Below are 14,637 nucleotides of genomic sequence, written 5' to 3'. Positions count from 1 at the left end.
TTTTACAGAGTTTAGAAAGGGACTATATTTTGTAGCGGAAGGTTTTCAAGAAGAAAATGAACAATTTTCATAACTCACTAGTTTAAGAGTACTCTTACTTTATCCTCTCAATTTTTGGCGAAGACATAGATAGTTTATGTATAACGATATATTCATGATGTTCTAAAAACATATTTTAGACAATATTTTGATCTATCTATCGATATATTTTGGCATGATAAACTTATATTTTACAGAAGTTAAGAAAAAATTAACTCCAATTTTGGCCTAAAATTAGCTTATTTCATGCTATATCTCAAATTTTTGTGACCCCTCCTTTTTTTACTTTTAAATGAGACATTAAATGTGTGTTTATTTATATGCAAAGTTTTGGAAAGATGACATGATATATTTTATTTTACTTCCGTTATAATTTGATTACTCCAAAATTTTGTAACATCTGTTGTTATGTTCATTTTGTACTGGCTTTTGAAGCCACCAGTAAAGCAAGACTTTCGAAACTTTGACTTAGATTTTGGTTTTATAGTCACTACATGTGTTCAACATCATAATTTATTAAAATCATAACTAAATATAATAGTTCAAACTATAAATATTTGTTTGATTTCTTCAAATTACCGATTTTTATGTCAAATTTAAGCGAAAATTTCAGGAAAATTGTCATATCTGTTCTGGGCCCTATATTTCTAATAATTGGCATGTGACATAGGTCACAAATAAAATAAATGAACATTTTAGGTCCTCATCTTTATATCCAAGTGGTTTTCGGATGATTGACATTACAATTATTTCAGTTGCCAACCTCCTTAAAACAGCATTTTAAAATTACTATTTTTCACGTAAGACGTTATGTGCTACTACGCTTCGCAGTCAATACCTTTTTTCGGTTATGGTATAAGACATAAACATTTTGTGTCACTCATCTTTTGTGAAATTTTTGGGCTATATATGCTTCAAAATTGATTCGTAATGTAACCACAGACATAGACAATTTAAAATGTTAATATAATAATAAAAGGTCATAGTTAACGAGAAACACTATTCCATAAAGTAAATTTTTTTAGCCAGAGTTTTAGTATGCGTGAGCTCTTTGGTTTTCTATCTTAAGATAAACGATGTAAAGTTGATAAATATCTAAGAGTATATCCGAGAATACGGGACCGCATGCCACTAGATTAAAACATTTTTTATTGAATTGTTCACTTTCACAACACATATTTGTACATACATGACATATCTTGTACATATGTTTATATAATCATCTTGGAAAGTTTTTAACTTTTTAATTATTCTATATTATGCAGTTCTTATGTAGTGAAAGTGTTTTTCGGGAGAGAGAGAGAGAGAGAGAGAGAGAGAGAGAGAGAGAGAGTAAATAAAGGGGAGAGGGCGAGGGAAAGGATTGGGGGCATTGTTCACATATGTATATAAAATATAAACCATAATCATATGATAGGTCCCTGTTCTTCAATGATAGTACTTCAATACTTGAAAGAGGAAAAGAAATGATAAAACACAAAAAAATCCAAAAAGACACCACAGTTCCTAACAAAATCAAGATGAAACACAATAGAGCGACAATTTAACTATATATACTTCAGTGCTACAGCTTATCACATATTTTTTGCCGATGGCTTTCATACTTCTTATATCTACAATTTTTCATTAGCATATATTTTTTCGGTCAAGAGCCTTCTTGTTATAACATTTTTTAATCTATGTATATTTGGATTTGCATTACTTTTGTATTTGCAAGAGAAAATATACTGCTTCACAATAAGAACTACCAAGTTAAAAAAATCTATAAATATCTCTTTTTTTAATATTTTCCAAAGAAAACTGATTACCAAATGTTATTAACAAATCAAACTGTCGCATGATCCAGTCTTCAACAGCAAACCATAGTTCTTTTATAGTACAGTCATAAAATAAATGCTCAATACCCTCTTCATCTCTTTTACAGACAGTGCATACAGGAGACACTGCTTTTTTTATTTTGAAATGATATTTATTCGTCGGAACAATCCTATGAAGAATATGGAACTGTAATCAATGTAGTTTTGATTCTTGTGTAGATTTAAAGGGGAGATCAAAAATGTTGTTCCAGGTTTCTTGTGCATAATTATGACCCTCTCTCTTTTTATCTAATAATAAGTTGTACTTAAGTTTGCAGCCTTTACAATTATGATTAATCAACAGGATATAATTAGGGATAAAAGGTCCATATTCTTTATTATTTGTAAGTTTGGTATGTATAAATCTTGTGTATGCAATCTGGTCCTTACAGCAGGTCATATAATTGCATATTCAATAATGTTTGTCATTGGATTAATTTGTTTCAATTTTTCAAAGCTTATAAATGTTCCATTAATATTAAGTGACTCACCAACAAAAATAAATCTTGTATAAGCAAAGCCTTTAAAAAATATTGATTTATTGTCTACTGTGATTGTACCATATCATTTATAGCCTGGGGATTACTTGACACATTTTGCTCCTGGTTTTTTTAACCAGCTTAGAAACAAATCTTTCCAGAAAAATTTTTCCAAAGTATTACATATACTATATGAATAATCTGTGGCATTCCTCCATATTTCTGGGATTTTAATTTTCAAAATGGATTATAGAAACTTTATTCATTTTGTATCAGTCTTTTTATCCAAGTAGATTTGAGTGTAGTAATAAAATCCCCATAATCAATCGTTTTGAAACTCCCATGGCAGTAATCTTGTACAATTGTACTCTTCTTTACTCTATGCACTTTAACACCCCATAAAAATTGAAAATATTATTTTCAAAGTTTTTCAAGCAATCAATGCTTGGGTTGGGTAATGTTAGAATTAAATGATTTAATTTTGGTATTATAAATGTCTTAATGACTTTAATTCGCCCAATAGGGGTTAAATAGAAGATATTAACCATTATACATCAACGTAGAATATGACGACATGATTTGTGAAGCTATAAGATATTTCTAAGTAAAGAAAAAATCCATATATTTTGTCTCTATAATTTTGGTTTCTGTTATATTGACATATATATCTCTTCTTATTACGGACATCAATATAGTCGATGAAGGGTCACGACCACCCATCTTTTTAATATTAATAATATTAACCCGTTCACATGAATTCACAATTCCTTTCCTTTTATCGATTTGAATTGAACTTCAGTGACAGATACGTTTATTCTAATAGAAAATTATCAAAAACTTATGAAAGCAATTTTATCACCTGTTTTTGTTGTTGATAACGGATTATCAATACAATATAGATTTACATATATATGAGCATTTCTTTCTTGACTATAGCGTAGTAATAAATAGGCACATTGAGATTCTATGTTATTTCATTTTCGATCTGGAATAGTAATATTTGCGAACATTTTGTTTGGGTACGGTATATGTGACTGTGTATAGTGTTATTAGAATTTAGAACATAACCCACTTTTTTTTATCCAATCAGCAGTCGCTGATTGGTCTGTTAAGTGATGTTTTTCATCGTTAAGAAATTCACAGCGACGTCACAATTTGATTGACAGCTAAGAGAGCCTTAAACAAAAGAGAGATAATATTTGATTGGCGCAGAAATTTTGATCAGCCAATGAAAGAGTGGGTTATGTTCTAAGAAAGTTCGATCATATTAAGTAAACTTTACGCGATGAAGAAGAGGCTCGGTCGCTTCGCTTACTCCGCCCCTTTCTTAATCGCGTAAATTTTACTTATTATGATCGAACTATTACGTATATGAAAGTGTGAACTGTTATAAGAATGTATATATATGAAAGTGGGAATTAAAAAAAGAATGTTTTTCATTAGATTGTACGATTGTCATTAAAAACCACGGCATGGAAATAAAAGAGTCCACGTCATACTGGGATGACGTAGGGTACACGCTGACGTCATGCGAAGCTGCATGTCAATCAGACTCTTCTTGCTTTGGTTACTCCTTTGATTCGGATAGCGGGAAATGCGCCAAGTCAAAGGAAACGGGGACGAAGAATGCCAACAGCTGTCCAACATGCTCTTTCCATAGCAAACGATGCGGATTAGGTAAGCGCAGTTAAGGAGGCTAGACTATCAACAAACTACGCGTCAGACATACCTTTAAAGATGACTTTTAGACGCAAACCATAACTTGAAGTAGAAAAAAAGCAAGACAATTCAAATTCAAAATTTGAATATTTTAATCTTTATTCAGAGATCTTCGTCTTAATGGGCTTATCATAGTCTAAAAATATCATAGTATACAATTATATAATGATTGAGCAGTCAATAGACCCGAATATTTTTCCCGAGGTGCAGGGAACAGCTCAGTATGATGTATTGCCCGAGGCCAACGGCCGAGGGCAATAGATCATACTGAGCTGCTCCTTGCACCAAAGGAAAAAAATCGGGTCTATTGACTGTTCAGGCATTAAATAATTGTTTTATTACCTAATACCGTTTATAGTATTTTGTGTTCACATTTTTAAATTACGGAAGGTTTCCATGCCATTTTGCATTTAGATGACCTAAAAGATAATTTTCAAGAACAATAGTAAAATAAACATATTGATAAAGTTATCTTTTGATCTTGTAGCAATTAAACTTTTTTTAAAATACGGTGCCGGTCCAATAGATTGCAGTCTATTGACCAGCGGTTCAATAGATCACAGTCTATTGACCGGCGGTCCAATAGATCACAGTTTATTGACCGGCAGTTCAATTGATCACTTTCAAACCTGAATACACATACAAAATAGACGAAAATATTTAATCTGTAATAAAACAACAAAATCCTTTTGATTAGGTAATAATAAATATTAATCCAACAATTACAATTATTCCTCTCTAAAAATATGAGTTGATTTCTGTAAATTCAGGTACAGTTGTGTATTTTTTATTCTTGGAGCAGATTTCATATTTATATTTATATTTATATTTATTTATTTATTTTTGCTAGGGAGGGACAAGGGCTAGACAGTGTTTCACTTTACATCCTATGAGTCTTTGAACATGATTTTTCATACAGAATTGATCCTATGGAATATAAATGATTCCACAGAGACTGATGATTAGATTGTGATTAATTAATTGCCTTCTTTGCATATTAATTTGACACGAGGAAGATGAGGTTATCTGGGCATTTAGTTAAAAGACGTGCACGTGTTACAATTTCTTGTAAAGTTTTTAAACCCTTTTCTACACCAGAATAAAATTTGCTTAGAGACATGTAATGATAATCATTAATAAATCAGTACTGTTGGTGCAATGAAAAATCTATCAGTCAAGAACATCATAAACAATGTCTCAGTATTGATTCTCTTTTTTCGATTTTGAAGATTGCTCAGTAACATACACTAGTTATGGTAATGATAAAGCATCTGAAAATCCATACTCAACATCAACCAAGAGTTATCCAGAGTGTGAGACAAGCTGCTCGTCTGATCAAAATTGCACTGGTTTTGGATACGATTCATCAACCAATCAATGTACATTGACCGAAATCAACCTCGTAGAAGTGGCAGAATATACTTGTACAACCTGTACGTTTTCGTTAAAGGTATGTAATGGAAGCATTGGTGGTGTAACGGCGACACAAAATGTCATCACAGAACTAACCACGTTAACCAATGTGGTTACTACAGTGAATGAAATCAGCACAACACCTGACGTCACCCCTGATGTCATCCAGACAACTGAAAGAACTACAGCTTCAAAAACAGAGACTGAAACGTCACCATCAATTTTAACTTCAATGGAAGACACAACAGCTAATGATCAAATAACAACACTTACCTCGGCCGAATCAACGAAAACAACAACAGCATTTACATCGCCCGAATCAACGACAACAACAACAGCATTTACATCGTCCGAATCAACAACAACGACAGCATTTACATCGCCTGAATCAACGACAACAACAGCATTTACATCGCCCGAATCAATAACAACAACAACGACACCATTTACATCACCCGAACCAAGGACAATAAAGACAACATTTACCTCGCCCGAATCAACGATAACAACGATAATTCCACGACCGTTTCCAACTATGAACCAAGATACCACTTCAGAAATCATCACAACAACGTTAGAAACCGACTCCGTTGAAACAACCACAAACCTTGACAAAACCTCCTCTATGTCTATATATTTTACAGAGAATAACGATGTAAATGGATCATCAAATCTATGTGTCTGTCACTGTGTTTATGATAATATGACATCGCTAAAAATGAGAATAGAAGAACGCAAAAACACCTTAAAAATGAGTAAAGATGACTTGTCTTCTTTCCACAGACGTCTGAATTGCGCCTACGATCCTCGGAATTCCTCTAAGGTTGTTGGGGGAGTAGGAATCCTTGTATTGACTTTAATATTGTCACTGATTATTATTCCGGATATTCTTACAACTGCCAGCAGACTTACAAGAAAAAGAAAACTTAAAAAACCTAATGAAATTGATACATGTATGTAGCATTTAATAAGAGCATTATAGTGAGAGGAAATTATTGAAACAAGACAGAGTTCAGCACTAAATATCATTGTGAATCAAGTAGTGTGTTTTTTTTTTAAAAATTATTTGAGATCGGGTTCAGAATCCATCAATTTCCTGTAGTTATCAACTGTACGAGTTGGTGAGTCTATTGTAATGTACTATTTGAATGGTTTTCTTTTGTTTAGTAGAATAAAATTTACAATTATTGGTATCTGTTTCGAAATTGGAAAAATCACGTTAATTTTTGTCCCCATATTTTATATTTTTAACTTTATGCCCCGCAATGAAATGACCGGGGCAAATAATGTTGCCCTGTTTCGTCATTCAATCCTTCCGTCCTTCTGTCATTCCGTCTTTTTGTCATTCCGTCATCTTTTACTTTTTTATTATAATCTAAATAACCAATTACACACATTCAACGCAAATTTGATAGATGTTTATGTAAGGTATATAAAGGTTAAGTTTGTATTTGGTTTAGGTGGCTATTGGTACTTTGCAGAACGGAACGGAACGAGTTAAGAGGCCCCAAATGGGGAAATCAATTTTTTTTAAACGTCATTATTTCAATTTAACTTATCGTAAATGGAAGGTTTTTCTTCTTCAAATTTTGATGTTTTAATGAACTGTGTATTACATACAATATGCTACTCATTGGTCTATCACGTACCTTCCTTCTGAACAATTGTCTGGTTCCGTTCCGTTCTGCAAAATACCACTATCCGTGTGGATATTGGTATTTAGGTCGAGAAAACCTAAAGTCACTAGTTGTTTTAAGATCTTAGATTGACACTGTAAATATAAAGTTGAGGTTTAAACCAAACTCAATTAATCTGTGTGTGTAACGTCGATGAAAATTACTTAAGTAATTTTTCTTCTGAATAGATTTCTTCTGATTCCATTCCGTTCCGCAAAATACCATTACCCGTGTGGATATTGGTATTTAACGGAACGGAACGGAATCTTTTAAAGATTTTGAAATATAAAATATATCATAACAACTACTCGCCGTTTGTTTATTTCTATGTTCTTTTGGGAAAAATGAAGCAAACAAACAAATCATTTCATCAATTCAAGCATCTTGCATATGTGCATATCACTCCTGTGTTGTGTACAGCTATAACTTTTATTTCATCTATGATACTATATTACTTACACAGTTGATATTACTAGTTTGTTCATCAAGCTAGCAATAACACAATGTATATCCCATATTACGTAGAATTCTAAAATATAATAAATACATTCTCAAGGAAAAAAATTAATATTCATCACGTACCTTCCTTCTGAACAATTGTCTGGTTCCGTTCCGCAAAATACCACTATCCGTGTGGATATTGGTATTTAACGGAACGGAACGGAATCTTTCAAAATTTTTATAATATGAAAAATATCATAACAAGGACAGCATTTATTCAATCTATAACGAACTACATGTATTTGTTACGGGAGTTTACGGGAGATTTTACGAGTTTGTTTATCAAACTAACAATACACAATGTTTACATCCAGTAGAATTTTATATTATATCAAACATATTCTGAGGGATAACATAATTTCAATAAATAATTGATAGCTTTAATTGTAATACATTAAAATAGATAATAATATAAGAAATGTTAATTCCATACTTATTAATAATTTTCTCATGATTCCGTTCCGTTCCGCAAAATACCAATACCCGTGTGGATATTGGTATTTAACGGAACGGAACGGAATTTTTCAAAATTTTTAAAATGTGAAACATATCTCTACAAAGGCAACGTTTATTCATTATATAATAAATTATTTAATTTTTTTTTAGGAAGAATAAGCTAGTTGGTTAATTAAGCTAGCGAAAGACAATGTTTGAATCAAGTAGAAGTTTATATCAAAATCATTTACAGGGATAATATTATTTTTAAAAATAAATACTTCATAGCCTTATGAGTGGGCTGACTTGTTAAGTTGGGATTAAACTTCAATTGTGCTTTCGTAAATTGGAATTCTGGGAAGGAATTAGACATTCCTTGTTAGAGAAACTCGAAGATTCTAGGTCAAACTGGATATCCTTGTTTTGAAAGAATGCCCATAAGTATCGTCTGCATTCACGGGCCGGAGTCTTCGGAATCTCAGTGAGATTGGAGAGAAAATGCATTGGCAGTAGTTTGCGAGGACCATGAAAATCAGAGAGCAATCTTGCAAATTACAATTTTAAGTAATAAGTAGATTTGCGATCGTACAATGTAAGTACTTTGCTATAATATAAGCTTCTCTCCGCACTTATGCATATAGTCATAAAAATAAGCGTGCAAACTAAAAATACACTTGCTTTTTATCATTGTTCTGAAAACTACATAACCCGTATTTAAATAGATGTGTAATCACGTTTGACCTAAAATAATATTCCGCTGACTGACTTTCTTAACTTTGTTTTTTAAAAGCTAACCTATATAGCTTGTTTGTTATACATTGAAATGAATAATCATATAACAAATGTTGTTACCATTCTCATAAATAATTTTCTTATGATTCCGTTCCGTTCTGCAAAATACCATTACCTGTGTGGATATTGGTATTTAACGGAACGGAACGGAATCTTAAAAAAAAAAATTAAATAATGGAAAATATTATAACTACTACTCGCCGTTTCTCTTTTGGGATGTAAGAGGCAAGGTAACAAACCATTTCATTAATATAAAATTAAAAATATCCTGTGTGCTTATCTTGTATACAACGTTAACTTTTATTTCTGTTATGTCTTGTGCATATCTTATTTTGATTACTACATGTATTTTGTACGAAAGATTTTGTGTACGACTTGTTTGTTTATGGATGGAGTACTGGTGGCAGGGGATAGTTTCGAACCAAAGACCCGGTCAAAATTTTGAAATAAATTAAAGGGAGAACCTGAGGTTTGGCTGGTTATTTGAGGTGTATAAATTGCTAGAATATTTATTGCATTCATTTTGTGGATAGAGGAACTCATGTCAATTTCATTGATATATGACACTTTAATGCTGGTAGCACTTTTCATCAGAAATGGAATGAAAATGCGAAACTGTGGTCAAAATTTTCACTTTCGGTTTTGTCATTCGAAAAGAAGGTGATTGACCCCCTATCAATTGGTGATTATTTGCATGGGTATACATTAAGCTACCAATCCTATGGTAGCTTATAGCAGTTGCTCGGGACTGGAGCTTGGTGCTGGACCCGTGAAAATGTGAAAAAAGGAAAAATTTTCAGAAATTTTTGAGACCATCCCTGGCTATTCTATATAGTGCTATTTGTAAGATGTACTTGTTTTATTCTGAAATGTTTAAAAATTCTCAAGAGTCGGGACCATGTGTCCCCTGCATGCAAACCAATTTTAGCAAATTTAAAAATCCACTGAAAAATTAAATCACATATTTGAGCACTATCTGCCTCACATTTCCTCGACCAAAAAAACTATCCCCTGCCACCACTGCGCCATTTTTCTGAACGCTCAATTACTACAGTTTTTTGTAAGCCTTGAATTCCACTGTGTAAGTGTTTTGACTGTTATAATTATGCATTATTAATCTTCTAGTGATGTAATTTACCTTTGTATTTATTGTCAACTATGCTTAGTTTTGCATATTCTTGTTACCGATGGATTTTAGTTTACCATGTGCTTCAAGTATGGTGCGCCATTTTGTCGACAAACATTATATTTTGAACTTGATAATTACGTACCGTCAGTTTAACAAAGTCAATTGATTACGGTTTAAGTCATTATTTTCTATTCAATTAATGAATTTATTTAAAGAATATATTTCATATACATGTATGTTGCATTACTTAATTCTATGTGAAAGTTTTATTGAATTGTTTTTTCTATGGAAACCAATACATGTCATTTATATTTGTATTTTGTTTATTACAGATTCTTATCGCATTGCGTTTATCTGTCAATTGAAATCTTTAATGCTTACGTAATGTCACATTTTGCTCGAGAATACTTCAATGATCTGAAATCTCTGTTTTAAAGTTCGCATATATATATATATATATATATATATATATATATATATATATATATATATATATATATATATATATATATATATATATATATATATATATTTGTTTTCCCTTGGACTGAAATGTCACACTTTCATTGGTTTAAACATAGCACGTCATTGCTTCATATATCTCAATATTTGTAATAATATTAGGCAATATGCCCGTCATTGGTCGACGCTTCGGTTACTCATTTCGACATTTCATAGAATTTAATACATAAACCGCATGTCGTAAGTTCTTAATGTATTTGGAGTAGTTGCCCTTTGAAATTCATTAAAATTAGAGTAGTTGCCCTTAGAATATTGACGTCACATTGTTTTGTCTGGAGAACAAAATAGCAGCGTCGATATTTGATCAAATCTCTGCAGAGGAAAGGGAGAAAACATTTAAAATTGAATAGGAACAAAACATTGTAAGTAAACATGGGTGAAGCAAAGATTTTTAAAGAGTATTTGAAAGGTGAGATTGAAAATTTTGAAGAGTTTTGCCTCGCCATCTATGAGATTGATCAACCCAATATATTTCCGTAGTGAGTCAGTAACTAGCCCAATAAGTAATAGTATGACGTGCCATAAGGGTAATCAGTTGTCGTTGTTATTCAAGTCTGTATGTTGATCTAGCGTTGGTGTGTGATTTGTGCTTTGAATTCATTTGTCTTTATATGTATATTTTAGTTTCTACCGTCGATGAGAGAAATCTGTGAGCAGTCTTATTGGCCAATAAATACATTTATGAATATTTTGTTTTATTATATACTTTCATGTTAATTACTGAAATCTGATTGGTTTAGACGCAGTTGATAATCCGTTATATTATCCTCAGCATTAGCAACTCCCTTGGCAACGGGTAACACAACAAATTGTTACATACGCGTACGGTTTGCCATTTAATTCTCGTCATTTCTATGTAAAAGCAGTAAAATGTTCTCTAAAATTAAAACATTCAGTGTAATAAAAATAAATAGTCCTGTTTTGGAGGGTAACAGGTGAAATTGACACAATTGAAAGTATTAGATAGGCGTACATGGCAACCTCCATTTTTATAAAACTTGATATAAATACAATCTATGATCTGGTGAGATCTGACATAGACTTAATTAAAGCCAACGATATATCCTAAACTGTAACACGAAAAATGACACACAAGGCTGTTTAGTCGATCCTTATTTAAATAGGAAGCAACACCATTTTGTTTAACATTCTAATATCCGGTAATGTTAATACATTCATGTTTTTTTCGAGCCTGCCGGGAAGGCTCGAGAAGTTGAAATTAGACTGCACTGATTAGTAACACAAACTTACAAGCGGAATACAGAGACACATGATTAAAACGCATTTAATTACAAAATAATGATAATCTGTCTCTTGCTGTATCATAGACATGACAATATAGCTATCAATTATTTTCTTTTAAATTATGTTATCCTCGCGAATATGTTTGTCATCATATAAAATTCTACTTGATGTAAACATTGTGTATTGTTAGTTTGATAAACAAACTAGTTAAATCTCCCGTCAACTTCCGTAAAAAATGTTTCGTTATAAATTGAATAAATGCTGTCCTTGTTATGATATTTTTTCATATCATAAGATTTTTGAAAGATTCTGTTCCGTTCCGTTAAATACCAATATCCACACGGGTAATGGTATTTTGCGGAACGGACCGGAACCAGAAGAAAATTGTTCAGAAGGAAGGTAAGCGATGAATATTAAACTTTTTCCTTGCGAATGTATTCATTATATTTTAGAATTCTACGTAATATTGGATATACATTGTGTTATTGATAGCTTGATTAACAAACTAGTAATATCATCCGTGTAAGTAGCATAGATGAAATAAAAGTTATAGCTGTACACAACACAGGAGTGATATGCACATATATAAGATGTTTGAATTGATGAAATGATTTGTTTGTTTGCTTCATTTTTCCCAAAAGAACATAAAAATAAGCAAACGGCGAGTAGTTGTTATGATATATTTTATATTTACATTTTCCAGTGTCTTTGCCTGTGATAACGCTACGTATCGATTTTGTACTATAAAACCAATAATACAAATGACGCCAAATTGAGGCGCCATCGGCGGGGTTTGCTTATTTATATTTTTATATTTAATCGTACCATGACTTAAAATTATATAAAAATAAGTAATAAGGAATCATTCTTTGAATATTATGAGAATGATAATTTCGGTCGGGGCGTGATCAAATCTATCATATAGCCCTTCGGGCTTTATTGGATTTGATCACGCCTCGACCGAAATTATCACCTCATAATACTCAAAGAATGATTCCTTATTCCTTATATATTTCAAAATTTTAAAAGATTCCGTTCCGTTTAATACCAATATCCACACGGGTATTGGTATTTTGCGGAACGGAACGGAATCAAAAGAAAATTATTCATAAGTATGGTAACAACATTATTTCATAATTTATTCAAATTTATTTCAAATGAGACTATAAGACTATCAAGTATTTTTATGGATATTATCCCTTATATTTGATATAAGCATTGTGTTTTTGCTAGCTTATAATTAACCAAATTTATGAGTATAGTAACAACATCATTATTCATTTCAATATATAACAAACAAGCTATATAGTTAAGAAAATCAGTCAGCGGAATATTATTTTAGGTCAAAGTGATTACACAATCTATTTAAATACAGGTTATGTAGTTTTCAGAACAATGATAATAGGCAAGTGTATTTTTAGTTTGCACGCTTATTTTTATGACTGTATGCATAAGTGCGGAGAGAAGCTTATAATGTAGCAAAGTACTTACATTGTACGATTGCAAATCTACTTATTACTTATATCTGTAATTTGCAAGATTGCTCTCTGATTTATATCATTATCTAGTCCAATGTATAACAAATATAGCTATCAATTATTTTAATTATGGTTAATTATAAGCTGGCAAAAACACAATGCTTATATCAAGTAGAATTCATATTATATCAAGATCATTCGCAGTGCAGGGATAATATCGAGGTATTGGTATAATATCCGGGAATTGGTATTTTGCGGAACGGAACGGAATTAAAAGAAAATTATCTATAAGTATGGTAACAACATTTGTTATTTCATCATTCATTCAAATTTATTTCAAATAAGACTATCAAGTATTTTTATGGATATTATCCCTGCACTGCGAATGAGCTTGGTATGATATGAATTCTACTTGATATAAGCATTGTGTTTTTGCTAGCTTAATTAACCTACTAGTTAGTTATGCTGTGACAATAATATAAAATGGATAAAAAATTGAAAAAAAAGAGTTGTTGTTGTATACAACACACGCACACGAATGTTGAAATTAATAATCAGCACATGCACAGGATGACTGAATTGATTTGAAAGCTTGCTTCATTCATTTCTAAAGAATCTGATGAAAAATTCAAGGAACGGCGAGAAGTTGTTATGATATTTCCTTTATTTAAAAAGTTTGAAAGATTCCGTTCCGTTCCGTTTCATACCAATATCCACACGGGTAATGGTATTTTGCGGAACGGAACGGAATCATAAGAAAATTATTAATAAGTATGGAATTAACATTTCTTATATTATTATCTATTTTAATGTATTACAATTAAAGCTATCAATTATTTTTTGAAATTATGTTCTCCCTCAGAATATGTTTCATATAATATAAAATTCTACTGGATGTAAACATTGTGTATTGTTAGTTTGATAAATCTCCCGTAAACTCCCGTAACAAATACATGTAGTTCGTTATAGATTGTATAAATGCCGTCCTTGTTATGATTTTTTTCATATTATAAAAATATTATATATAAAATTAGTTAGTTATGCCGTGACCATGATATGAAATGGATAAAAAAAATGAAAAAAGAGTTGTTGTATACAACACACGCACATGTACACAAACGCTGAAATTAATAATCAGCAAATACACAAGATGACTGAATTGATTTGATAGTTAGTCTAAGACTCATTCATCTTTAAAGATTCTGATAAAAAATTCAAGGAACGGTGAGTAGTTGTTATAATATTTTCCTTTATTTAAAAAGTTTGAAAGATTCCGTTCCGTTCCGTTCCGTTAAATACCAATATCCACACGGGTAATGGTATTTTGCGGAACGGAACGGAATCAGAAGAAAT

General features: G+C 31.5%; 1 protein-coding gene across 1 annotated transcript in view; it reads left to right on the top strand.

Annotated features, from left to right (window-relative positions):
- LOC128164313 (uncharacterized) overlaps positions 1 to 6,714 on the top strand; it is a 30,409-nt gene extending 23,695 nt beyond the window's left edge. The window contains exons 3-4 of the mRNA XM_052828106.1: positions 3,818 to 4,051; positions 5,323 to 6,714. Coding sequence (XP_052684066.1) covers positions 3,818 to 4,051; positions 5,323 to 6,467 — 1,379 coding nt within the window. The 3' untranslated portion in view covers positions 6,468 to 6,714. The remainder of the gene's footprint in view (positions 1 to 3,817; positions 4,052 to 5,322) is intronic.
- The last annotated feature ends 7,923 nt before the right edge of the window (positions 6,715 to 14,637 follow it).

The sequence above is a fragment of the Crassostrea angulata genome, chromosome 9 (assembly GCF_025612915.1).
Source record: "Crassostrea angulata isolate pt1a10 chromosome 9, ASM2561291v2, whole genome shotgun sequence".
Taxonomy (NCBI): Eukaryota; Metazoa; Mollusca; class Bivalvia; order Ostreida; family Ostreidae; genus Magallana; species Magallana angulata.
This window is presented reverse-complemented; position numbering and strand designations above follow the sequence as displayed.